The sequence below is a fragment of the Solanum lycopersicum genome, chromosome 2 (assembly GCF_036512215.1).
Source record: "Solanum lycopersicum chromosome 2, SLM_r2.1".
Classification (NCBI taxonomy): Eukaryota; Viridiplantae; Streptophyta; class Magnoliopsida; order Solanales; family Solanaceae; genus Solanum; species Solanum lycopersicum.
The window spans coordinates 40,569,018-40,594,836 of NC_090801.1; the positions used below are offsets into that span (position 1 = coordinate 40,569,018).

The 25,819-nt window shown below is 36.5% G+C and overlaps 1 protein-coding gene and 1 long non-coding RNA gene across 3 annotated transcripts; both read right to left on the reverse strand.

Annotated features, from left to right (window-relative positions):
* Positions 1–1,236: 1,236 nt before the first annotated feature.
* Positions 1,237–3,562, reverse strand: LOC138337030 (uncharacterized). The gene is made up of 2 exons (XM_069293287.1): positions 2,076–3,562; positions 1,237–1,936 (listed from the first exon to the last, which is right to left on the reverse strand). The coding sequence occupies exons 1-2, from the start codon at positions 2,683–2,685 to the stop codon at positions 1,902–1,904; spliced, it is 645 nt and encodes a 214-aa protein (XP_069149388.1). The 5' UTR covers positions 2,686–3,562; the 3' UTR covers positions 1,237–1,901.
* A 3,597-nt stretch (positions 3,563–7,159) lies between these two features.
* Positions 7,160–11,051, reverse strand: LOC104645530 (uncharacterized). Of its 2 annotated transcripts, none has more exons than XR_011214540.1 (3): positions 10,486–11,051; positions 8,019–8,074; positions 7,160–7,325 (listed from the first exon to the last, which is right to left on the reverse strand). It is a non-coding gene; the product is annotated as an uncharacterized lncRNA (long non-coding RNA). The 2 variants fall into 2 exon arrangements; XR_011214541.1 differs by having other exon boundaries at positions 7,160–7,328.
* Positions 11,052–25,819: the final 14,768 nt, after the last annotated feature.

Below are 25,819 nucleotides of genomic sequence, written 5' to 3' on the forward strand. Positions count from 1 at the left end.
CCTCTGGCAGTGAGCATTTGCATCAGGCTACTAGTTACCACGAAGGTGTGGCCTGGTGGTAGAGGAGGCAAGACAAATGGCCCATCGGAGTCTGCTATGTTGTCATAGCCTCTGTAGTATGCTTGGGGCCGTGGAGCGGGATTTTGTCCCCTCTGTTGGTGTTCACCTGGAGCATTAGGTAACAACTGACCATGAACATCAACCGGAGTTGGGATGTTCTCGTTTGGATCATCATCATTGATTCCCAAGTTTCTATTCATGTTGCGTAGTGCACGCTCTCGTGATCATAGGGAAACAAGGGTTCTCTTTCTCTCCATGTATTTGGCATACAAGGAGGGTGGTTCTGCACGAATCAAACAATAAAACAAAGTAAAATCAAGAAAATATCAACTAAACTATAGTAATAAGTTTAAGTTAATCTAAAAGCTACTTTCCCCGGCAGCGGCGCATAAATTTGATACGCTCAAACTTACTTCTCAAATAAGAAGTAAAGCGGTCGTGTCAAGTAAATAACCCAACTAGTGAGGTTGGGATCGTTCCCACGAGGAAAATAGTTTAGACTTAACTTCAATCTATTACTACTATTGTTCAGTCAATTACTTCCTTGGAAAGCAAAAATGATAAAAGGGGGGTTTTCTATTTCTAAGTAAATGAAAATAACTAGCGAAATAAAAGGAGACAACTAACAGCTTCGAATGTTGGAGTTTAATCAATTAATCAAAGTAACTAGGGTTTACGTGTTCCCACAGGTTCATAACTTGATAAGTCTAACTATAACAATTCTTTCTTAGTATCTTGCATGCAAAGTGATAAGTTATGTATTTCTAAATCCTTGGTCCGACATCTAGAAAATGTCACTCCGCACCTTGGTCCGGCTACGTGTGTTGCTATCCTCACCCTTATATTTACCTCATATTAAGCATCGTATTCGATATTTGACTAAGTTATTACCTCGTAGCAATCAATACTAGTCTATTAGATAGTATACACTAAATCTATGTTGACAATTCTTTTCCTATTATCTACCTCCTTGGTCCGACAAGTAGCATTAAGGCGAGTTCTAACGTTGGCCATCCGTTAAAAAGACTTCTAAGCCAAAGAATCATCAATACATGCAAGACACTATTCTAGAATTGTTATTTTAGTTAGGTTTTACTTTATTATTTGCCTATGGTTCCCACGACCCTAGTTATGGAGTTTAGCTACCCATAGTCATAATCACAATATTCAAATATATGGTATAAGAATTCATGTACTGACTTCAATGAGAAAGAGTAAAATCCAAAAGTTCGCCTGATTAATCAACAAAAATCACCAACAATCAATTCAAAGAATCTCAAAATAATCAAGAATCTAACAATAATCAAGGTAACCAAATAATCCAGAGTCTAACCTAATAATCTAGAGTATAACCTCAAAAACAAGTTTTTTCGAACTATTTATAGAAAATAAAAACCTAATTAAACATAGACTCTATTTTTTGGAAATCTGTCAAAATGCGGCTGGATCGACGGACATCGCGACGGATCGTCGTGGTCATGACGGACCGTCATGGACTCCGTCGTTCCATACTTGATGAAATTTCTTCTGCTGCTCTCTTCATTACCCTCGACAGCAGGTATGACAGATTGTTATTAGCACAACGGTCCGTCGAGGGTCTCCATTTCAAAACACTTGAACTCTTGGAATATGGGTACTGGGGCTACTTCTCATATCTTCATGACGAACCTGCAGGACGGACCGTCATGGCTACGACGGTCCGTCAAGTTTTCCGTAACCCCACACTTGGTCAGACTTCCTCATCTTCCTTCAGCAACTGCACTACGCTGCCACCTACGGACCGTCACAAGCATGACGAACCGTCACAAGCTCCGTAGGTGGTCTCTTCTGCATTTCTTCGCTCAAAAACCTCCGCATTCATCTTTGGACAGATTTCCTGCAAATAAGGAGAAACTTATATAAAAATTAGCACAAAAAGGCTTTTGAACACACTAAACTTAAGGAAAAAGTATTAATAATACCGTGAAACCACGGTATATCAATAACAACATCTGAAGCCTCAACCTCTGGCCTACCCGAAAAAGCATAACAATGAGAACGACCACCCTCAGATTGTGAACCTCCATGACCACCACCTCGACCAGAAGGAGAACCACTTCTATCTGAATGAGAAAATCCTCTACCACTCTGTGCACCACCCCTAGCTGGACGTTGTGTAGCCTTGAAAGTTGAAGCCTGAGAACCCTGATGTAAGCCACATCGTATGGTCCTAGGGCAGTCTCTCACAAAATGTCCCATATCACCGCACTCAAAACAGCCCCTACGAGACGCAGGCTGATGAGAGGAACCTGAATGACCTCCACGAACTATACGTCTAGAAGATGAACCTTGTGAAGTATGCACTGAGCTCGAAGAACTATGCCCAGCGTAACCAGCCTCAGACGCAGGTATAGCAGCATGAATGGGTCTGCTGGACTGAGAGTGATAACCTCTCTCTACATAACCTCGACTCCTAGGAGGATCACCATCATAATCACCTGAAGAATGGGTCCTCTTGCTCTCACGCTGCTCAAATACCTCACATCGAATCATCTCTAACTTCTTAGCAGCATCTACCACTTTCTGGAACGAAACACCAGAAGCAGCAACCTGACGAATGCATCGAAGCATGCATAGCCAAGTCATGAAATTTACCCTAATACTCTGCAACTGAAATACCACCTTGTTACAAACCCTCAAACTCGGCCCTCTTGCGCTCCCTCTCACTGCGTGGAACAAATTTGGATAGAAATACCTGAGTAAACTGAGTCTAGGATAGTGGAGGGGATCCCACTAGCCTACTACTAATATAATCCCTCCACCACTGCTTGGCAGAGCCAGTCATCTGAAACGTTGTGTAGTCAACTCCATGAGACTCCACTAGTCCAAGATTATGCAACCTCTCATGACAACTAACTATAAATTCATATGCATCCTCTATTAAGTCACCAGTATAAGTAGGAGGATTCATTAGTTTGAACCTCCCAAACATCTTTTGCTCATCAATGGTCATAGAAGGCATGTTCGTGAAATATGATGCAATATCTTGAAACTCCATACTATCCAAACGAGGGGCTACAACAGCATCTGGTTGAGTCCTGGGAGTCTGAGAAACTGGAGCAACTATTGGATCTGGAGTCTAACCTCTAACACGGGTCTGTGAGCTATCAAAAGTGACTTGCAAAGCTTCTGCCTGAGCCATCCCCTCTAGGAGTCCTAACATATGAGCCAAGGTATCTTGAAGCACTGGGGTAACAATAGTACTGGGTGGAGCCTGAGCTGGCTCATCCCCCTCGACACAATCTTGCACATCCCCATGAATAACCTCTGCATCAGGAGGTACGGTCCTATCACGACCCTAGGTAGCTGTTTGTATTTGACCTTCCACAAATGCTGCAATACGTCCCCTACCCTGACCTCGAGCTCGAGCTCGTCCCTTGCCTCTACCTCAGATAGTTTTCCCAGAAGCAGGCGCAGAAATAGGATCCTAACCACTACTTGCCGATGTTCGAGTCCTCGCCATCTGAAAGAATGAGATATCACTATTAGAATTTCAACAAAGTCAAGTGTGCACGATAGTGAATGAAAGAACAGAATATTTCCTAAATGTCCTATACCCTCTCGAAGATAGGTATGGACGTCTTCACACCAATCCGCAATACTCTACTAGACATTGCTCTTGTACTCGTGAGATCGATGAACCTAGGGCTCTGATACCAAATTATCACGACCCAAATTCACAAGTCGTGATGGCATCTATGTTCCCAAACGATAGGTAAACAAACCCAACATATTTTACCAATTTTAACTAAATAGTGAGAAATTTTTTCTTAACCCTAAGTGAAAATCTCCAACATAAAGCTCCTTATAAGTACGTACTGCAGAAAATTAAATACCATCCAAGAATTGGTGTCATAAGTACAAGAGCTTCTAAAATATGATGCAAGTCTGAAACTAAAATGACAAATCTAACATAAGGGATATCCTGTTTGAATACTAAAATAATAGAATAAGTAAAAGATAGAGGGAGGTGTGGGCCACATATTAGCCAAGCAGCTCACCATAACTCCAATACACTCCAAACTTGGACTCAAAATGCTCCACGAGATGTGCTCCTACTCAGAATCGAATCTGCACCACAAAGAGTGCAACTAGTGTAGTATGAGTACGAAACCACGTGTACCCACTATATCTCATTCAATCGTATATACATGATACTCTTCAAAAATACATCGAGAGTTCATGAACTATAGGGGACTCGCGAGGTCCATATACCGACACAGATGATCTTCACATGTCTGTGCAGACGATCTCAACGCACTATCATAAAATTAAACAATTTCCACACAGAAGTATCCACGTTCCCAAATTACAATCTTAACATCTCACCATCCCCAGCACAGACAATCTCCACGTGCCCAACTTATACTCAATTTCATGTCAATGCATGTACAAAATATTATTTCAAATAAGGAGATGATGATGCACCTCAATCAATCAAGTATCAACATAATACATAACCACCTTAATTATCACAACTATACGGGTGTAAATAAGAAATTACAATCACACAAGGATTTCAAGTGAATAATATATTAGCTAATGCCCATATGCTATGGCGTTCTAAAATTACAATCCACATTCTATAATAGTAACTTTCCCTTTTATAATACTGGTACTCGTATCAATGCCCGTCACACCATTGATACAAGAACCCCATCTTTCGCCCTTATCCATTGTCTATTTCATATATATATATATATATATATATATATATATATATATATATATATATATATATATATATATATATATATTATCTTTAATTAGGAAATCGTCCTTCAACAAATCTAAAAAGTCTTAACATACCTTAAATGCCGAACTCGTGTCACCAATCTTTAAGATTTTTCCTTTCCTTTTCGCAAATCTTCGGAACGTTCCCAATCTACCAATTGTGCAATATTCGTTAGTAAGCGAGTGCATAGGTACTCAATTTATTATATTTCTAACCTAAACTCCAAAACTCAATCATATCTCCAATCAAGCTCCTACTCTTGATACATTTTATATGTCAAAGATTCTATTTGCTAAATTTCAAGCCTAGTGTTAAGCCTCAACTCCTCAAAATATCATGAATCTAATAATACTCATATAACACAATACCACTAAAATTTGGTTAGCCATACCCATAAACTTCAAGGAGTATTACTATATGAAAATTAAATAATTAAATAATTAAATAAAAAGTTTAAGGCCAATAATTAATTTGATGTAACTTGACCCACGAAAAGTTAAATAAAATAACGACTATGGAATTTTCGCAGATTCCATATATGGAATCAGGTTTGGTTGTCAAACATTTTCTATTTTTTCCCCCAATGATTATACCTAATCCTTATTTAATGATTAAACTTGATAAAAATTAATATAAACAATTTCCTCTACTCTAATCCAACAACCTCAATACTTACGGTAACCCACTTAATTAACCTGCTGGTCTTTTGGAATAAATTAAATTAACAAGTTGCACAACTCAAATAATTTTCCAGCAATACATACTATTACTAAAATCCTCCCATCATCAATACGAATATTTATATAATACAATACAACCAAAACTTAATTCTTTAATACTAACATACTAATATTAGTAACTAAACTCTGTAAATAAATAAATTAAGACCCACTTTCACTAATTAATAAAATCAGAAAATGCACTGTAAATACGATCCTCCATTTTTTCCTTCAATTCTATTAAGTCAAAATGCTTAATTTCTAAAGAAATAGGCATATCAAATGCCGCTATTAAAATGAGCATCATCAATGACATTTATGTCCCCACCTTGGGTTGATGCAGAATAAAAGAAAATAATTTTTTTTAAAAAAGAATTTTTTTCGTTCTTTTACAAAGGATCTGAATAGATCCAAAAAAAAATTGTGTTCTCCTTAGATAAAGAGTTTGAACAAAATAATATAAAATAACCATTTAATTCACTTTGACAACATACTCAAATGGAGAATTGAAAAGTTTGAGATATTTCGTTCACCTGAATTCTGCGGTTTCTTTTCCCCTATACGTTTGCCAGAATATGTTACTGGATTTATGTTAATCACTCATTTAACTTAATTCAATGTATGGGCCAAGTGATAAAAGGATCTTAATTAAATTAGGTATTGTTTTGGCCCATTAATTATTCATCTATATTAATCATTTAACAAATATCCGACAACTAAATAATCGTGGTTACCGAATATTTTAAAATTTCTATTTTAATTTCTACGGGGATAGTCAAGATTGTTCGAGTTATCAACACGACCTAGCGAGTCGTTACATCTTCAAGTGCAAGAAAAGAATTATGTCACAGAATTCTTCAAGTAGCAAGCAATATGCACAGTAAATATTACTTTTAGTTATTAACATGTCAGATAGTTATTTAACATGCTGAAAAGTTGTTATCCCTAAAGTTAATTAAACATGCTGAAATTGTCTACTAATTAATCAACATTAGTTTTAACAATCAGATCTTATGGGCATGATTTTTAAGACATTCTCAATTTATTAACATGCAGAATTTCAAAAGAGAAGCTATTTTAGTTAACTTATTAGATTTTGCAAGCATGATTTCTAAATGAACAAGCCAAAATAAATTTCTTATCTTAATGCATACACATATTAGAAATTATATAAACTCTATAGGCATGATATCTAACCATGAAATGCAACATAAAAGGTAAAATTCTATAGGCATGATATCTAAGATGACATAAATTATTTCAATATAAAATAAATGGAGACAATTATCACATGTTTTATAAAAGGAGTTTGATTTAAGTAGGTGAAGCAAGGAGTAGTCATATGTTATTTTATATTTTTTATGAAGAAAGTGATCATAAAAATCAATTAAAGCAAAGCATAACGGTCAGTTAAAGTACCTAATCACATGACTGATTTTCCACTATAAGAAATTGGTGACAGGTAACTTATTTTGTTTTACACCGATCTTGAGTGAAATGATTAGAATAGAAATGATCCATCAACAGTCTTGTAGACATGTTTTCTAAGAACAAATAAGTTTGCAAATAAAATAACAATTATCACGTATTTTTCCCTCCCCTTGGATGATCCCCCAAATTTATTTCTCATATATATATATACTAGAGTTAGAGGTTTACACAAATTATTGCAAAACCAAAATAAAATCGAAAGAGATACATAAATAAACTAAAATCCATCAATATCTTCTCCAAAGCGACTCTTCAAAACCTTGAACTCTAAGATTAAGATCCTGCTAAGGGACAATACAACCGAATACATATAAAAAATGAACATACATAATAAAATATCATTCACATATATGTAACGTTGCAATAATTTAAACAGGCCACACACAATAACATATAGAATAGAGAGGTAAAGAGAACTAACCAAATTGCTTCCCTTTTATTTGTTTCAAATACACAATATTTAAAATAGATGATGAAAAACAAAATTCAAAATAATGAAATAATTACTAACCAATCAATTAGCAGAAATAAATACAAGCAATGCAGTATTTTTAAGAGATATCCACCGAAATAACAACACAACAAAATCACAAAGAATGATACAAAATTAAACTGGAGTTCTTATTTCTTTTCAAGAGTAGAGAGTATTCTTTTTGATATTTTCAGAGGGTGAGACAATATCAAGATGTGAGAGTGAATTATAATGAAGAAAGGGGTCCTATTTATATAGTGATGGAGAAGAGGGCGTAAATAAGAGAAAAGAATACTCAACAAGGAGCAATTAAGGGAGACTATATTTCCTTACCAAGGAAAATATAAATCAGTAAAATATATTTACCAAAAAGACACAATTTTACAAAATATAAAACAAACAAGAAACCAACTTCATTCTAATTACGGCAGACAATAAGCAATTAAGGGATATATTATTTCCCTTAGATGAAAAAGACACACAATTCATAAAGATTTCTTACCACAACCACTTAAAGTTTTTGCCAAAATCACGAACTGTAATGATCACTTAGTTTCCCTAACATAAATCAAAACACGGGGGATAAAGATCCGAATTAACGAACATGCAGTTGAGTATTTCAATTAGCCTAGATCATAATTAAGTTAAGTACCCAATCTGTTATTTCAAGTACAAAATCAATTAAGACAACACAATAAGTTTCCCACATTCAGTAAAAAAAGTCACAATTATGGAGGAATTAAATGTTAACAGGAGGGTAGGAAAATAATCAAATAACAAATAATAATCATCTTCTGAGACAAGCATGTCGAATAACTTAACAGAGACCATTTTATGCCGTATTTTACTATCTTTAGAAAAATCACTTTTTGAAATGTTTTAAGTATAAAACATTTTTTTTGAAAATATTTAGAAAGAGTCGCCACTTAATCTTTTAAAGAAATTAAGAAAACTTAATTTTAAAAGATAGATTAAATCTTAATAAATTTAGAAAAAATGGGTAAGAAATTCTTGTTTACGCTTCAAGAAGATTTTTAAAGCATTTGAAGCGTCCGCTAACACACAGTTATCCCACGACTTAGATTAATTATTTGACTATTTTTTAGGAAAATGAATTGATATAAACATAATAAAATTAATTTAAAATATTTGATCAGCTTGATAAAATAGTTAAAAGAAGTTTTTTTTTTTAATTTCTAAGAAAACTGGTACTTAGTTGAAATATTCGTATTGAAATGCAAGACTAGAATTTTAACGAAACTAAAATTTATTAGAATTTACTTCTCATTTGTAAAATAATAATTTAAACTAAATTGGTTAATTTGAGCATGAAAACCATTTTGAATTAATTGTAAAATAAATAAAAGGTTTTGGTTAAATATATTCAAGAGTTGATAAAATGAAAATTTTATTTAATCAAATAAACCAACATAAAAGAAATAAGTTTATCTTTGGGGGAATTTAATTAAATTAAACCAAAACAAAATAAAAGTTAAGAATTAATAAACAACAAAGATGAATAATCACAATCAAATACTTTAAGAGTAAGGGAGAGAATTTGAATTTGGGCCTTTCTTAGGCCTAATTCGCTGCTACTTTTGGGGTTTAATCCAAAACCCGTTTTTGTATACACAAGCCGTATATCAGTGTACACAGATCGCAAATCAGTACTGTTTCCTATATATCGACCCATATATCGACTGTATACAGTCCCCCTTGATGCCTACAACCTGTATCTTTGTTTTTTTCCAGCATTCGTTGCGCTGAACTTGTATACCATTGTATGATGAATGTATACAGGCTGCATATCAGCCCCTTTTCTTGGGGTACTGGACCAGTAACCTGTGCTCAATCTGTCATTCTTTTCAATGGTTTGACTAAGAATGGGGCTGACTCGGTAAAGAAATTGAATCCTCCATGGCTCGTATCGGAAATGCAAAGAGAAAAGAAAGTCCACAAGAGACTCGGACGAGGTTCACATGTAACAAGAATAAGCAACTTATAAGTAACAACTCATATGATGTAATGTAGGAAAATAAAGATCCATATCTTTATGCTATTTTCAGACTCCAAAACATCACAATGACGACACAAATAAATGTTTTCTAATACTTATCACAACTAGAACTCAACAATTTGGACATGAAGAAACACTATCCACAAAACACATATAAGTACCAATAATATTAACTAAATTTAACCTCCAAATGACAATTCTTAACAAACAAAGAGGAAGAGGAAAGGAAGCAGATTGCTTAATCACAAACCTTAAGGGGTGACAAACATCACCAATAATTACAAGCCTCTTAGGGAGTTAAAACAACAAGGAAGATGAACTAAATACACTGAAAGTTTTAGGCATTTTAAAGAAACATGAGAAAAACAAAATCAGAAAAAAAAAGAACAAATGCTAAATATTCATATTCACACTTCAATGAACAAACAGTGAACATAATTTTTCATCCAGCAAAACCATTATTGATTCTTCCCAACTTTAGTCATGAAGAAGACATCAAACCGTAAAAAACAAAAACAGAACCATACAACGAGTAAATCCCAAGTTGAAGTTAAATGAAAATCCCATTATAATAAATGAATGAGAAAGGAAATTATGCAAAGACTATGACACGGAATTTATAAATTTGAATAGAGAACATAACTTTAAAGGAAACAACATGCCTAGGAAATTTAAACCAAAATTTAAGTTCCCATTAGATCCCGACATATAAGATGAATGGAATACCTTCATGAATATGGAATAACATGCATATGATACAAAAGACAATGAATAATTTTATATATATATAGCAGTAATAAAACAAAGTCATCAACAATACATATATGAAAATGCATGGAAAACATGTATATTGCCATTGCTGTCTTAGTTCACAGATTAACCGAATTCAAACACAATAAATTCATTGAGTGTAAAAGCAACCAATATGAGATAGGAGAAGAGAGGAAGTTACCTTCTTTGGAGCAGCGTTCTGGGACGACGAGCTTGAGAGTACAACGATTCTTCTTCCACAAAATTCAAATAGGAACAGCAAACCAAGAAAATCTAAGCGGCTAATGCCTCGAAACTTAGAAACAAAGGGAGAATATTTTATCCCCCTTTGTTTCCCCCCTCCACCATTTCTCTCCACCAATTTCCTCTCTCTCTCTTTTTTTTTTCTGTTTCTTCTCTATCCCCTTTCTAACAGTGATGACAACAAAGTATTTATAAAAGGCAAAAATTCGATCGAACTTTGGGAAATTTGAATTCATATGCCCCTTTTCGACGCAGAGATGGGAAATCCCTGAAAAGGGGAGAAAGGAAACGGCGATGGTGATGGGTTGTCGCTTCGCCGCATGCTCTGTGGCTGTCAGAGTCGTGGCCCTCTTTCTGGGATGATTTCGTGGATGGAGTGAGCTTTGCTGTGTATTTCTGGATTTGCGTTCTGGTCACGAAGAAGATAAACATAGGGATCAAGGGGTTGGGTCGGTTCTCTGATGGGTCAAACATTGAAAGAATTGGTATTGACTTATTAGTTGGATTGAGGTGGGCTGAAGGTTATAATAATTTTGGCAACTTTCACGTACAACAAATAAAAAATTTATATTTTTATGCTATAGCAAATTGCGCTCCATAGCAAATATAGAAAATGTATAATTCGCTATACATATACAGTTAAAGCAAATTGTATAAAACAAGAAAGAGAAAGACACTTGGGTAGAGAACTGTATAAAAACGAAGTGTATAAAACGAATTGTATTATTATAAGTGTATGGAACTATTACATACAATTTAAATTTGTATAAAATGAGAAAGAGAGAAAGACAAAAGAGACTTGACAGGGAATATACAATTGAATCGAATTGTTCAAAATGAGAAAGAGAGAAATTACATACAATTTGAAAATTGTACAAATTGAGAAAGAGAGAAAGACAAAAGAAACTGGGCAAGGGAGTATTTTTATTCTATAATTATAAGTGTTTAAGATGAAAATATATGTATTTGCATGTGTATATACAATTTCTCACGCTTTATACAAACAGAAACACAATTTATATATTTCGCTTCTGTTTATATAAGTGAGAAAGGCGAGGGTGGCGAGCGAGATATGGAAGAGTGGCGAGCGAGATCTGGAAGAGGGGAGAGAGGGGAACAAAAATATATGTATTTATACATTTTTCTCTGCTTTATACAATTAGAAATAATTTCTATGCACTTTTATTTGTATAAAAAGTGAGGAAGCGAGCGAAAGATTGGAAGAGAGTGGCGAGCGAGATATTTGGGAGAGAGGCGCCTGATAATTTTTTGCAAAAGTTTGCTATGGAACACAATTAAATCAAACTCTAACTACTTCATTTATTTTAAATTATTAGTTTGCTATTATATATATATTTTTTTTCTAATAATTTAGGTGTTAGGGCTATGTTGGGTTGAGTAGGTGTATTGAGGAATTGGAGTGAATGTAGTGGTCTGTTGATAAGGCCCGAAAATTGGTCTTGCAAATTAAGTTTAAAAAGGGATTGAAAAGATTGACAATTAGATTGAAATTATAGCCAAATAGGAACTAAGAAGTTAGCCAATTGAGTTTAATTTTAGATGAATTAATATTAATTAATTAACGGCCTCTTAATCTTAACGAGATATAATAATTAACTTGATTGTAAATTAATAACTAAAAAATATATGCCAACTCAAAAGAAACTAATTTAATAAAATATTCAACTAAAAAGTAAAAATTTTTTAGATGGTTTTCGAATATTAATAAAATATACTAATTATATATAATTGTATAGAACGTATAAATTATTTAAAATTATGAAAAAGCAACGAAACTATTTAAAATAACTTGCAAACTATATTTATTCAATTTTTTTTGAAATTCTTATAAAACTAATTATTTTAAATCGTTTGAAATTTAAGAAGCTCGATAATTAATTTATATATTGGAGGGACAAAATTAGGTGTCAAAAACCATTTATTACAAATAATAGGGGAGAATAGTGACGAAAACATCGAACTCTAACTGTGCTAGATGCTCAGACTTAAGTCACAAAACAAATAAGTAATAACTTTAGATAAATCATGAAACTAAACATACTCGAACAGATCTGAAATTTGAGAAATTTATCTGAGCTTTTTTATCTTGCTTTACTTGGTATTGTAGCTGTTGGTTAGAGCTCGACTCTCCGGAGGCGGATACGACTGCGTTGGAGCTGTTGCTTCATAGCTCGCTGATGGGAGAATGAAAAAGACCAATTATTGGCCATCTATGTGCTACTGTTGTCTTCACTGGATAAGCAGGCGAGTGGTGGCACTGCTATTTCCGTCGGTTGTTGTTGCTGCTTCAGCCGGAGCTTTCGTCGGCTGTTGATGTTGCTGTCGTTTGCCTTCACTGGTGGCCTCTCCAGGCACTGTTGTCGTCGTTGGCTGCCTTCGCCGGTTCCAAAGAGAAGAGAATAGGTTTGTAGGGATCACTACTTCTAGGTGACTTTCGCCGGTAGCTCGCCTCGCCTCGCTACTGGTTGCTGCTGCGTCTCGCCGGAGTAAGGAAAAGATGAGGGAGAGGGCGGCGGGTCTTTTGAGAAATAGAAAGAGCAACGGAGATCAAAAGAGGAGGGCTGCCACCAGCAAATGGTGGTGATCTTGCCGAAAATCATAGAGAGGAAGGGCAACACCAGTTCTAGAAGAGAGGAGAAGGAGAAGAATGAAAAAAGTTTTTTAGGCCTTTTTGAACTAGAATAAGAAAGAAAATGGTTTAAAATCTTGACTATCAGATTAGAGGGACGAACGACCACGATTTCGATATCTTTTGATCAAGATTTGAATGAACAGACGAGATTAAGATGGGATTTGAGAGTTGGATTGGAATGACTAAAGCTGAAAATTGAAATTGGAGTAAGAAATGGACCACAATTTGAATTAATAATGGCTATAGTTGATATAAATTTGAATTGGAGTGGCTAGAATTGAAATAAATTAGGCCAGAATAGGCTGAGATTTAAATGATTTTGAAGAAGAAATTAAGGAATTGCTATCCAATTAAAATACTAAAATATTATAATATATTTTATATAATTAAAATCAATTAAATTTTATAACATTTGAATGAAATAATTATTTCAAGTTTTACTAATAATTTTTAAAAATATTTTAAGAACATTTACAATGATTTAATAAATATGCATACTAAAATATAATTTTTTTTGATAAAATCTACTAAAATTTTAAACTCGAAATGTATTTTAAAAAATACGTACTTAATCGAATAGCATTCTAAAATTGGCTAAAGGTTGGTAAAAATTAGATATCGACAACTGCCCCTTTGTTGCTCGGGAATGAAGAATGAATTGTCAGGCAACTAACGTTAACTTAGTAGCCGATTTTGTTCGACCGATGAGAGATGTTAGTGGGATCAATTGAAATGATATAGAGTTGGAGATAGGAGAGGGGTACGACCGAGACTTTGGTATTAAGCCGCCTATATATATCTGGTTATACGAGAATCAGGTCGTATGTAGTTCTAGATTCAAGAGAAAACAAAACTCCTAAAAATTGAAAGAGTGGTACGATATCCAAAAGGATATGATATCAGCTTGAATAGAAAAAATTAGAGTAGCTAGAATAGCATGATAGAGTGATTCCAACTATGAGCAAGTTTAAGATAAAAAGGAGCAATATGAGCAGTGGAGAATTGGTAGGGCTTTCGTTGTGATAGATCTAAGCACGATAATCGTAGCCGAGAGAGATAATCACACCTACAAACTGTCACTCTCTGCTAATCTGTAACTTGTAATATGATTAGGGCAAATATATGAAATAGATGATAAAGGTAAACATGATGCAATTTCCCATATCGACCATGAAGTTTGCCTTAAGACTATGAAAATGATATCTTAGGCTATGATTTCAAGGGCCATAATACGAAAAATTAGTTCCTCAGGTCATGAAAATGTTGTCTCTAGGCAATGAAGAAATGATGCCCTTAGACTATGATACATTCAAATCATGATACACAGAAATTAAATCCTTAGGCCATGATATGATGTCTGCAGGCCATGAAATGATGCCTTTAGACTATGACGTCTTAGGTGTCACATCCGAGAGCATCCCCTAAAAGTAACCGGTGTCGTCGTCCTCGAAGAGGACTAAGACTAACCTCTTAGCATTCGTCATTACATTTCGTAGGTTAAAAATGAAAAAAAAATTAAAACTTTTTGTTTACTTTTACATTGAGGTTTACTTAGACCTCTTGCTTACACATAATATATGTTTATGGAGTTTACTTAGATACCTGATGATAGGAAGCACTACATAGGCTTCTATTTTTATTTCACATACATATTATAGGAACATAATCTTATAGGAAGTATAATATGTCTCATATTAGAACCATATAAAACGAATACAACATTTTGGGCTTAACCCATACTTCATTACAACAAAGAGCCTTATATAGGCTTATATAACAATCATCTCCAAATGAAGAGGAAAGAACTAGAAGTCTTATAACTAGAACTACATCAATAGCTTGATAGTGGCATCGTCCTCAGAAAGTGAGGACCTACCGAACACTTGAGGAATATCCAAGTAGTCTTCAAAGGCCTTCTATAAGCTCAATGGACGGTATAGTCCCATACTCGTCCCATAGGTATAGTCCTTCAAAGGTATAGTCCCATACTCGTACCTAGGCTAAGTCAAACCTCTTAAGTCACCCTAGGTAGTTTTTACTTCATTTTAGTTTCGGGAACACTTGGCTTAACCTGCATAGACTACAAGAGCTAAGTGTGGAATCCGTGTTGTAAAACCTTACACCGATTGAAGGTTATCTACTGGCCAAAGTAGTGCCAAACATGTACATGGCATCTAGGTGGATCCACTAGCTAGTATTTTTATGGTGGAAATATATTTGATGGAGCTTGGGAGTTGTCATGGAAAGATCAATATATGGCCTTTTTGGGCTATGAGGCCATCCACCCCGTGAGGACTATGGTGAACCCTACATTCCCTCATTGGGAAGGCGCCACCCCTCATCTTCAAGTTCACTTGGCTCTAAGCTAGAGTTCCTTTTGAAATAACTTTAAGCCTTTATTAATCATCATAGCTTAGTTTATAAGGCATATAGGTAAGTCATCACCATTCTTATATTATTACATCTTAGCCAACAACTCACAAGTCATAATTCAAGACATTCCGATTCAACATCATACCAACCCTAATCAATCTTATCATAAGGTATACTTTAATACAACTTCATCACTAAACACAAGTAATCATAATTGAAGTAAGGATTGAGATCACAAGACTTACCCCAATCTCCTTCACAAGCAATCATCAAGGTTTATCCATCAATAATCCAATTTAACCCAATAATGGGTGTAATATCGTCACACAATAAATTAGCACAATAATGAAGTCAATTGCATCATCACTACCCTAATTAACTTCAATTCATAACCTAGGGTTAGGGGTAAAAGGGTTCATAATGAATTTATCAAGAAATAGATCAAATCCTAACAATACATTACCCACAAGGCAGTCCATGAACAAATTAGAATAGATAAAACAAGTCTAACAATCAATACATTCTTAAATTCCCATCAATTCATAAGCAAGATCCAATATTTGAGGAATTTAAGTAATGGACATGATATACATGAAATTCAATAAATTAACATCAATTACCCAACAATCTACAGTTAATTAGTCATAGGCAATCACAATTAATCATAATCAACCATCAATTTGAAGTTTAGAAGAAACCCATTAGAATCAAAAAGCCCTTGGAATTGCGTTTTAGAAATCAACTTTGAGAGGACCTCTTGGAGAAAGGAATCCCAAGAGTGAAAACCCATACCTTAATGAAGATTAATCCACGAAATTCAAGTGAAATCCTAGAGAAATTGGTCTTCTTCTTCAAGCTTTGTTCTTCCTTTAATGGAGGTTGAATAGAGAGAGAAAGTAGAGAGAGGCGAGAGCTTTTGGGTTTTGATTTGGGCATTTGATTTGAGTGAGTGAATGTGAGGGAAAAGCGATTTAATATAATATATAGTCCTCCAATGAAATACCCTATAGACCCCTCACTTAAGTTGACCCTTTAATGAAGTCAAACTTAAATTCGAATTTTCAGATTTTCGTCGGGGAACAAGTTCGCGATGCGGAGCTGCTCCCGCAAGATTTTCTAAATTATTTTTTGAGACAGTGGAGTCTGCGAGCTTCCTTCTACACATACTTGAATTTTGACAAAATGACACCCAATTCGCCTTATTGGAAGGATTGAGTGCCGTTTGTTGACAAAATTTTGAATTCATAATATCGTAGTATGACCCTTCGTTCTATAGTAGGGAGAGGAATTTGTTGAAAGGCGATTTATCGTGCTCAACATAGTGGTACGATGTTCCTTTAGGCTATGTTGAAGCTGCTTCTTGTATATATAGTTGTATTTTCTGCATTCAAAGAAAAATAGTTAAAAAGGGGAGGTTGAATTGTATTCATGATTTGACACAACATGCTCCTTTGACGTCTGCAAGAATGTCTTTCGAAGTGTTGTCAAAAACTTTGAGGTCCCCTCAAAAAATTTTCCCAATATCGATTTGCGAGAAAATATGCATTTTGAAAGAATTTTTAAACTCCTCTAAAAAATTCTGCCCAGTCTTGATTTGTGCAAAAAACACTTTCGATGAAATTTTTAAGCTCCTTTCAAAAATTCAGTCCAAGTTATTGATTTGTGAGAAAATAAAGCTTTTTATAGAATTTTTGAGTTCCTCTCAAAATTCTGCCCTAGTATCGAGATTTGCAAGGAGAATGCTCTTTGATGGATTTTTCAGACCGTCTCAAAAAATGCCCGAGTTACACAATAAAGGGGAAAACAAAAATTTTATTATGATAAGATGGTACTCCACAAGAGCGCCATGTATCCCCTCTTAAACAGGAATCAAGTATGATGTAGTACCAAATGTAGAGAACATAAACTTATACGGCATAATCCTTTTATATGAGACTGCTTCAAATAAACTTCAACACGTTCACAGTTGGAGACCCTTTGGCACGAAATTTGTCTAGTGTAAGTAGTATGCCCCTTCATCCCCGAATGGTAGTCACAGATCTGGTTTGGGTCATAACCCTTGGATTGAGTATCTGGATTCTTGGCAGGGATAAGTGTCACAAAACAATACATTTTAAGCCTTTTATAGAGTTGGTCAAAGGTTCCAGCTAAGGAAGTATAAATGTTGATAGGCTTCTTGTCAACATTGAATAGGTTTTGTGAATATGTAGTTGAGTGAGGGTTTTGATATTGTGGACAAGATAGGTGGGTTTTTGATATGGTAGAGGAGTTTTTTGGGATAGAGTCATTTGATAGAGAGGAATTTGGAATTGTATGAGAGAAGCGCGAGTCATTTGAGAGAGGAATTCGGAATTGTATGAGAGAAGCGCGATTTCCCGGAGATTTGTTGCAGAGGCATTTCATATCGAGGAGCTTGCATGATGGGATTCTGCAAGCGCGGAGTGAGATGTGGAAGTCAAGAAAATAAACATTATGTTAAGGAGGACATTAGTAATTTGGAATATGAGTGTTGTTTGGAGGCATATTAATAGAGCTTGGTTGGTGTTGAGGATGAAGAGTAGAGTGAGTTTGTAGAGAATCATTTGGAAAGTGGCTTGGCTTGTGATGGTCTGCTTATCCATATTTGTCTCCAAAGTAGGATTGGCGGAGAGTAACAACTTGGCTCACTCGCTCATATCAGATATTTCTTCTTCTAATTTCTTCATTTTTTGTTCCAAACTTAGGACCAACTTGTTAAGAAGATACTACTTTTCAATTTCTCTACCCAAAACCTTATCATTAGTCACTTTATTCTTTCCTTTAATATTTCTCACTTGGGAGAGAAGGAGGATCTCCCTTTGATCGTGTGTGGTAAACCATGGTTTACAGATTAACCATAGGGGAAGGGTATAATAAAATAAAAACAAAAGAAAATCAAATTTAGACATTGCATAAGTTGGGATATCAAGCACATTATTTTAAGATAAACTCCCTGAATACAAAGGAGCCTCATTGAGCTAGAGATAGGCCTGAACGACACATAAGTGATGCACAATAATTAATTCAAGCCTTTTTTGACAATTCAAGTTTAGATTAGAAGAAATAAAACAACTTTCATTTATTATAAAATTTAAACATTACATTATAATTGAAAAACAAAAACTGAAACGAACTAAGGGAAGAGGGATAACATGGGGGAAATAATCCTAAATTCTGAAATGCTGAAGATATCGATTGCAAGTGCTTGGCGCCAATTGAACTCTTGTATAGGGAGCGACTTCTTGTCTTATGTTCAAAACACTGTGTGCCCATATGTTTTCCCTTTCATCGGTGAGCCTATGGTATCCTTCCCTGCTTAATTCTGGGTCTAGTTCTATTAAGATCCATATGTAATACTCAAGTGTGCATAAAGCTTGTCATGCACCCATATGAATGTCAACACCTTCTCCCATTGTTGAAGTATATTGTGGACTTGTGGTTTATCTAGTACAAACTCATACTTATATAGCTCCATGTCACGATAGTGCTATTACTCGAGTTCGCCCAAATTAGCGGAGTACTCGAAGAGGAGCGTACGATTGAACGCCCTTTAAGCAAATAATCTCGATGAAGTATTAGTCATCACCTCTTACTATGGTATTAGGCATGGACAACCAATGGCGGTGGCTCTCAAGCTCCATCAAAATTATCTGCTAGTTTACAAATCCTACAGGGTCGGTGAAACTTACCATTATTCTTGAATGGTTATCAATCTTGTTGCCTTGACCAAGAAAAATGTCTATTGCATCGGATTGTATGTAGAAGTATTCGATAGACCATAATTGTAGCAGAAGATTGTATCTTTCAAAAAACATTCTACCATCGACACATGCTCAAAAACTCCTCATTTTTCGCCAGGATCATGGGCATTATGGTTTCTGATCTTAGTCATATTAATATTCCTAAGTAGTCAATATTTTCTCATGATCTGATGGGGTCAAATGACGATCTTTAGTTTATTAGCTTGTGTGATGCTTGCGATGATTATGCACTAATACATATGATTAGAACTTTTCAGAAACTCTCGGGAATATAGGAGTTGGAACAAATAAAGGACAAGCAAAGACGGACATGAAAATGGCTAAGGATGGAAGCACCTTGGCGAGGCGCACTGCTAGGCGCGCCGCGCCAAAGCCTTACACTTAGAGTCACTTCGTAGATGTGATAGGGGTGCGTAACACCAACATGCTACAGACCGCAATAATTCCTAGGTGCATTGGTAGGCGCAGCGGGCCAAGGCTGACAATGATTGAAGAATGTGCTAGGCGCGATGGAAGGCGCGCCGCCCCATAAAAATTCGGACTCTTCTAAGTTTTAAACATTGTCTAGGAGTTCTAATTTGAGTAGGATTTGTTCTTAACTTTTATATACTATTATAAATAGATCGGAGGCCTCCATTGTTCGGGTTGAACATTTTTTGGGTTTGTAAGAGAAAGTATTCAAGTTTGTAATAGGTTTTGATCTTCTAAGTTTTTTTATTTTTCAAAAAATCGCATGATTAATTGTCTTTTGTGGTTTTCGAATAACATGAGTAGCTGAATGCCCTAGTTCTGTGGCTTTAGCTATGATTTGAATGTTGTGTATTATTGGTTTATGAATTGATCTTCGGTTGTGAACACAAGTTACTTTTATATTCTTGTTTAACTATATTATGCTTGCGCACCATAAGATAAATCTAGTGTCTGATCTTAAAATCGACCCGACGAGAGGTTATATAGACCAAAGGATATAGAGAGCTTGTTCAACCCATTAACTTGATGTGATTTGTGTTCAGGATTGACGCTGGGACAAACAACTCTCTTGGTTATGAAATAGGATAAAATATAAATGCTCACCAATCAGTTTATTTATCACCGCTCAACAATGTAGTTAGGTATCTAATTGAGGTAGGCGAAGAGAGGTGTGTAACCTGACTCATATAATTAACCCTATAAACAAGTAACTTGACAACCGAAATCAGTCTAAGCTAATACTATAATGCATGAAATTCAATATATGTTGCAACCCCGAATTATCTTTATCTTGCTTGAAACTTCGTCTTAAATTCATCACATTTGGTTAGATTTATTTAGTTTATAATTCATTGAAGTTGGCCATAAATCATCAACTCTTTAAATAGTTACTTTTATTTTTTAGTTTAGAGTTAAGTGTTAAATATAAATTGGTTATAAGTCCTTGGGGAACGATAAAACAGAATATTGTACAATTCCTCCATTCTAATAGGCAATTTACTGGTCTCCCCCATGAAGCAAATCTATCTTAGGAAATTCATAGATATCATTAATACATATATCCCAATTGGAGTCTCACCGGACTATGTGAGACTAACATTGTTCATATACTATTTACTAGGAGCCGCAAGGCGATAGTTAGACTCTTAACCCCCAAACTCCATCACTACTTGAGATAGTCTAACAAAGATGTTCTTGAGTCAATTCTTCCCATCCAAGAAAAACGCAAAGTTGAAGGGTGAGATAATAAACTTTGCTCAAAAGCATAGGGAAGATATGTACCAAGCATGGGAGCTCTTCAAACAAATGTTAAATACTTGCCCACACCACATGAAAAATAATGAGGTACTAGCTCACACTTTCTTTGAGGGTTTACAATATATAATGCTCGTGCTCTTCTTAATAGTGCAGCACGTGGATAGGACCTATCCATAACAAAGTGAAGCGTTTTTCGATTTACTTGATGTTTTTTGGAAGGGAACCAAGGGTATGAGGGAAAATGTCTAAAAACACAACCCAAAGGACTTCAGGGATCTTAGATGTATCAAGATACTACCATAAATTTCAAAATAGAGGCAATGAAACATAGCATGGACTTATAGTTTAAGTAGTTTTCTCTAAGTCAAGTACCGATAAATGAGGTACAACAGGCGCAAAATTGGTGTGGGGATATGGTAGTGGAACCCATGAAGTTGAGCAATGCGAGGCAAATCCAGATTCTATAAATTATGTGGGAAATGCGCAAAGAGGACAAGGCCAACAAAATTATGGTAATAGTTACAACCCTAGTTGGAAGAATCATCAAAACTTCTCATGGGGTGGGAAACAAAACCAGAATCAAGCACAAGGGGCATATCAATATCGTAGCCAAGGGGCTAGGCATCAATACCAGAATTCCAACGGAAGTGTAAATCCTAGTGAACCAGAAGGAGGGATGATCGATGAAGAGTTATTACAAAAGCTCATGACTAAAATCCAGACCAAGTTAAGTGGTAGAATAGATAAGCAAGATGAGAACATAAAAATCCAAATGTCCCAAATGAGTTTAGAGAAACAAGTTGCGCAAGTGGCTAATTCTTTGAACTTGTGTCCCCAAGGTGGGATGCCCAATGATACCGAGCCCAACCCAAAGCAATTTCATGCGGTTAGTACTAGAAATGGTATGCGATTAGAGGAACTAGATCCGAAGAAGAGAGAAACTTAAGTAAACACCAAACAAAAGAATTTGGAATAGGTTGTAAGAAGCACAAAGGCTCAAAAAGAAGAATTATTCGATAAGTTTCTCTCTCTCTCCTTAAACAGGTTCACATTAATCTACCTTTGGTTGACATTTTACAGGTATCCTGAAGTATGTCAAATACGTGAAGGACATTGTCGCTAGCAAGAGGAGGCTCACAGAGTATGAAACTGTAGCACTTACAGAAGAGTGTAACTCAAGGATCCAAAATAAATAGACAACAAAGTTAAAAGATTGGGGTAGTTTTACTGTACATATAACAATAGGGAAAAGTGTGCATGCCAAGGGGATGAGTGATTTGGGGCGAGTATAAATTTGATGTCGTTATTTTTGTATCTAAAGATTTGGTTGGTAGTCTAAAAAGAACAACTCTTATTCTCCAACTCGCCAATAGATCCATTATTAGGCCAGAAAGGGTGACTAAAGATGTGTTAGTTCAAATAGGTTCATTGATTTTTATGGTAGATTTTGTGGTCTTAGACTTTGAACCCGATTCTTAAGTTCCATTCATTTTGGGATGCTCTTTCTTGACACTGGTAGGGCATTGATTGATGTAACAGTTTGCAACCATGAGGGCACATGATAAGGTAGAGGTATTTGATATTTATCACACTCTAAAGTAGCCCTCTATTTATGAAGAATAATGTACCGCCCCGCAAGGCGTTACATTAAAAACTGGCGATTCCAGCCCCTTCGTCAATGTGGCAGGATCATATTGAGACTCGGAGGGTCGAGAGAGTATGCCAAACTTCAGCCCAACCCTTGGGGGTTGCTTGGAAGCTAATATGAACAATTAATGCCCACCATGCCCATCCAATAACATTCCCCAATGTTGGGAAACCTTATTTGGCAATAAAGCAAAAAAGCAATTCTGCCTACTTTTGAGCTTTGTAAAGATTTCCATTTGTAGATTTTCCTTTGGGATTTGTCCCCAAACATTTTTGAATTTCATATAAGCACTTTGTATATAGTTTTTAGGCATCTTATCTTGTAGAAAGACTTGGAGAAATATATTGGAAAATTGGCTCTTGCCTCCCAAACTTTGTCTTCCTTGTATTGCCTTTCCTTGACTGTTTTGTGGGCTGCGTTTTGACTGTCTTGTTTGTTACATCCTTGGGTGTTTTTTTGGCTATTTTGGACTAAGTTTTGAAGGGTTGTGCAAGCCTTCATAGACTGTCCCACGAGGTGAAAAATTATCCCCGTGACAAGTGGTATCAGAGCAACGGTGAAGCATGACATCAAAGTCCCAACGAAATGAAGAGGCTGTCCAAGAGAAGGGGCTTGAAGTTTGGAGGGACCCTTCCAAGAAACGTGACAAGAGTAAGGTAAGAGAACCTTCTTGTAACCCTTCTCTTAGTGGTAGAGCTACTGGTGAAGAGGGGGAAGGGTCGGACACTAGCCAACTCGATGAAAAGATTATCGGAGTTGAGGTGGGGTTGTCGGCCCTAAATAGAAGGATTGTTGTTGTTGAGAACAAATTTACTTCTCTTGAATCTGTGGCTCTTGAAGGGTTGGATGATGTGAAGAACAACCTTGTTGAGCTTGAGGAAGTTCAAAAAGTGGGTTTGTCCAACCTCTAACTCAAGCTAAGCGAGGCCCTCTCCTCCCTTCATAGAGAGTCTGAGGCACTGAAACGGCAGGTTGATGAGGTTGACGTGATGGGGGTTGCTGCTCCCATGACTGTGCTTGAGACACGCATTGAGGCTCCCAAGCCCAAGGAGTTTTGTGGGGAAAGGAGTGCTCAAAATGTTGAAAATTTCTTGTGGCAGATGGACGCTTACTTTGAGCACGTGAACATGCAAAGCGAGGCTACCAAAATCAGAACGACTGCTATGTATTTGAGTGATACGGCAATGTTGTGGTGGCGGATGAAAAAGGCAGACATGGAGAAGGGGGTTTGTTGTATTGACGGCTAGGAGCAGTTCAAGAGAGAATTCAAACGTCAATTCTACCCGCAGAATGTTGTCCATGAGGCCCGTCGGAGGTTGAGGGAGTTGAAACAAACTTCCTCTATTAGGGACTATGTGAAAGAGTTCATGAAATTGACACTCCAAATTCTGAGCTTGACCAGTGAAGACTTGCTGTTTTACTTCTTGGATGGTCTCCAAAACTGGGCCAAACAAGAACTTCAAAGACGTCCAGTTCACGACGTGGACAAGGCGATAGTAGTGGCAGAATCGCTCAATGATTTTCGGGTAGATGCGGCAAAGGGGAGGGACAATCGGAGCAAAATTGTTCCTCCCAAGGTTGACAACAACATCAACAAAGGCAGACCATCTCCAAATCAAGGCAGCAACACGAAAGGTAACACCCGTGATCAACCATATAATTTCTGCAAGAGTTATGAGGACCAGAAGAAAGGCGCTCCTCATCGTGGAGGTTGCTATATTTGCGGTGAGACAACACATGCTGCTCGTTATTGTACAACCTTGAAAATTGAGTGCTATGGTGGCTGCTGAAAAGCAGCAACAAAAGGCTGCGACGCAAACCGGAGGTTCAGCCGGGGAGCAACATGGGCAGAATAGCAGGATAGACAAGGGAAAGAACGTTACTGTTGGTATGTTCAATCATATGGCTTTGTTTAATCATATTTCACTTGCTGCTTTGGCTGCTCAACCAGCTAGTATCAGGCCGCGCGAGTCACAGTTTGTTAATGCCAAGTTGAATGGCAAGGACGTGCGAATTATGGTAGACATGGGTGCGACTCACAACTTCGTGATGGAGCAGAAGGACAAAGATCTTGGCCTGACTTATGTTGCTAGCAACACGATGTTGAAGACGGTCAATGCCCTCCCCACTTCTGTCCATGGCTTCGCTCCTAAAGTCCCCATCAATTTAGGATGTTAGACGGGGTTGACCGACTTCACCATTGCACCTATGGACGTGTTCGATATCATTTTGGGGCTGGACTTTTTGTACGAGGTTAACGCGTTTATTTCACCGTGTCACAACCAGCTGCACATCAGCGACACCGGAGGTTCATGCGTGGTACCCCTTATTCGGGTACCACATGAACTTATCGGCGATGCAAATTGTTAAGGGCGATGCAAATTGTTAAAGGTTTTAAGAGAGGTGAACAAACCTTTCTTGCTGCCCTTGTTGGAGGCGTTGAAAGTTTTTCTGAGGAAGTTCCATTGCCTCATTGCATTGAGCAGGTCCTAAGTGACAATAGGGACGTGATTCCGGAAGAAATTCCCCAACGGCTGCCACCCCAAAGGGAAGTTGATCATCAGATTGAGCTGGTTCCTAGGGAAAAAGCTTCCTGCCATGACGCCTTATTGTATGGCGCCCCCGGAATTAGAAGAGCTGAGGAAACAACTCAAGGAATTGCTTGATTCGGGACACATCAAGCCGTCTAAGGCACCATTTTGTGCGCCTATTTTTTTCCAAAAGAAAAAGGACGGGACACTGCAATTATGTATCGATTATCGGGCCCTCAACAAGGTCACGGTGAAGAACAAATATCCCATTCCTTTGATTGTTCATTTGTTTGATCGATTGGGACAAGCCAAGGTGTTCACGAAGATGGACTTGAGGAAGGGTTATTACCAAGTTCGGATTGCCGAAGGTGATGAACCTAAGACGACTAGTGTGACTCGTTATGCTGCGTTTGAGTGGCTGGTCATGCCCTTTGGCTTGAAAAATGCATCGGCAACGTTCTGTACGTTGATGAACAAGTTGTTCCATCCCTACTTGGATCAGTTTGTGGTCATCTATTTAGATGATATCGTCGTCTATAGCAATAGCATGAAGGATCATG

Excerpts from the sequence above, each read along its gene's own strand:
- LOC138337030 (XM_069293287.1), bottom strand. The coding sequence starts at position 2,685 with ATGACTTGGCTATGCATGCTTCGATGCATTCGTCAGGTTGCTGCTTCT. Across the intron at positions 1,937-2,075 it reads TCATTGTTATGCTTTTTCGG|GAAATCTGTCCAAAGATGAA; the intron begins GTAGGCCAGAGG and ends CCTTATTTGCAG.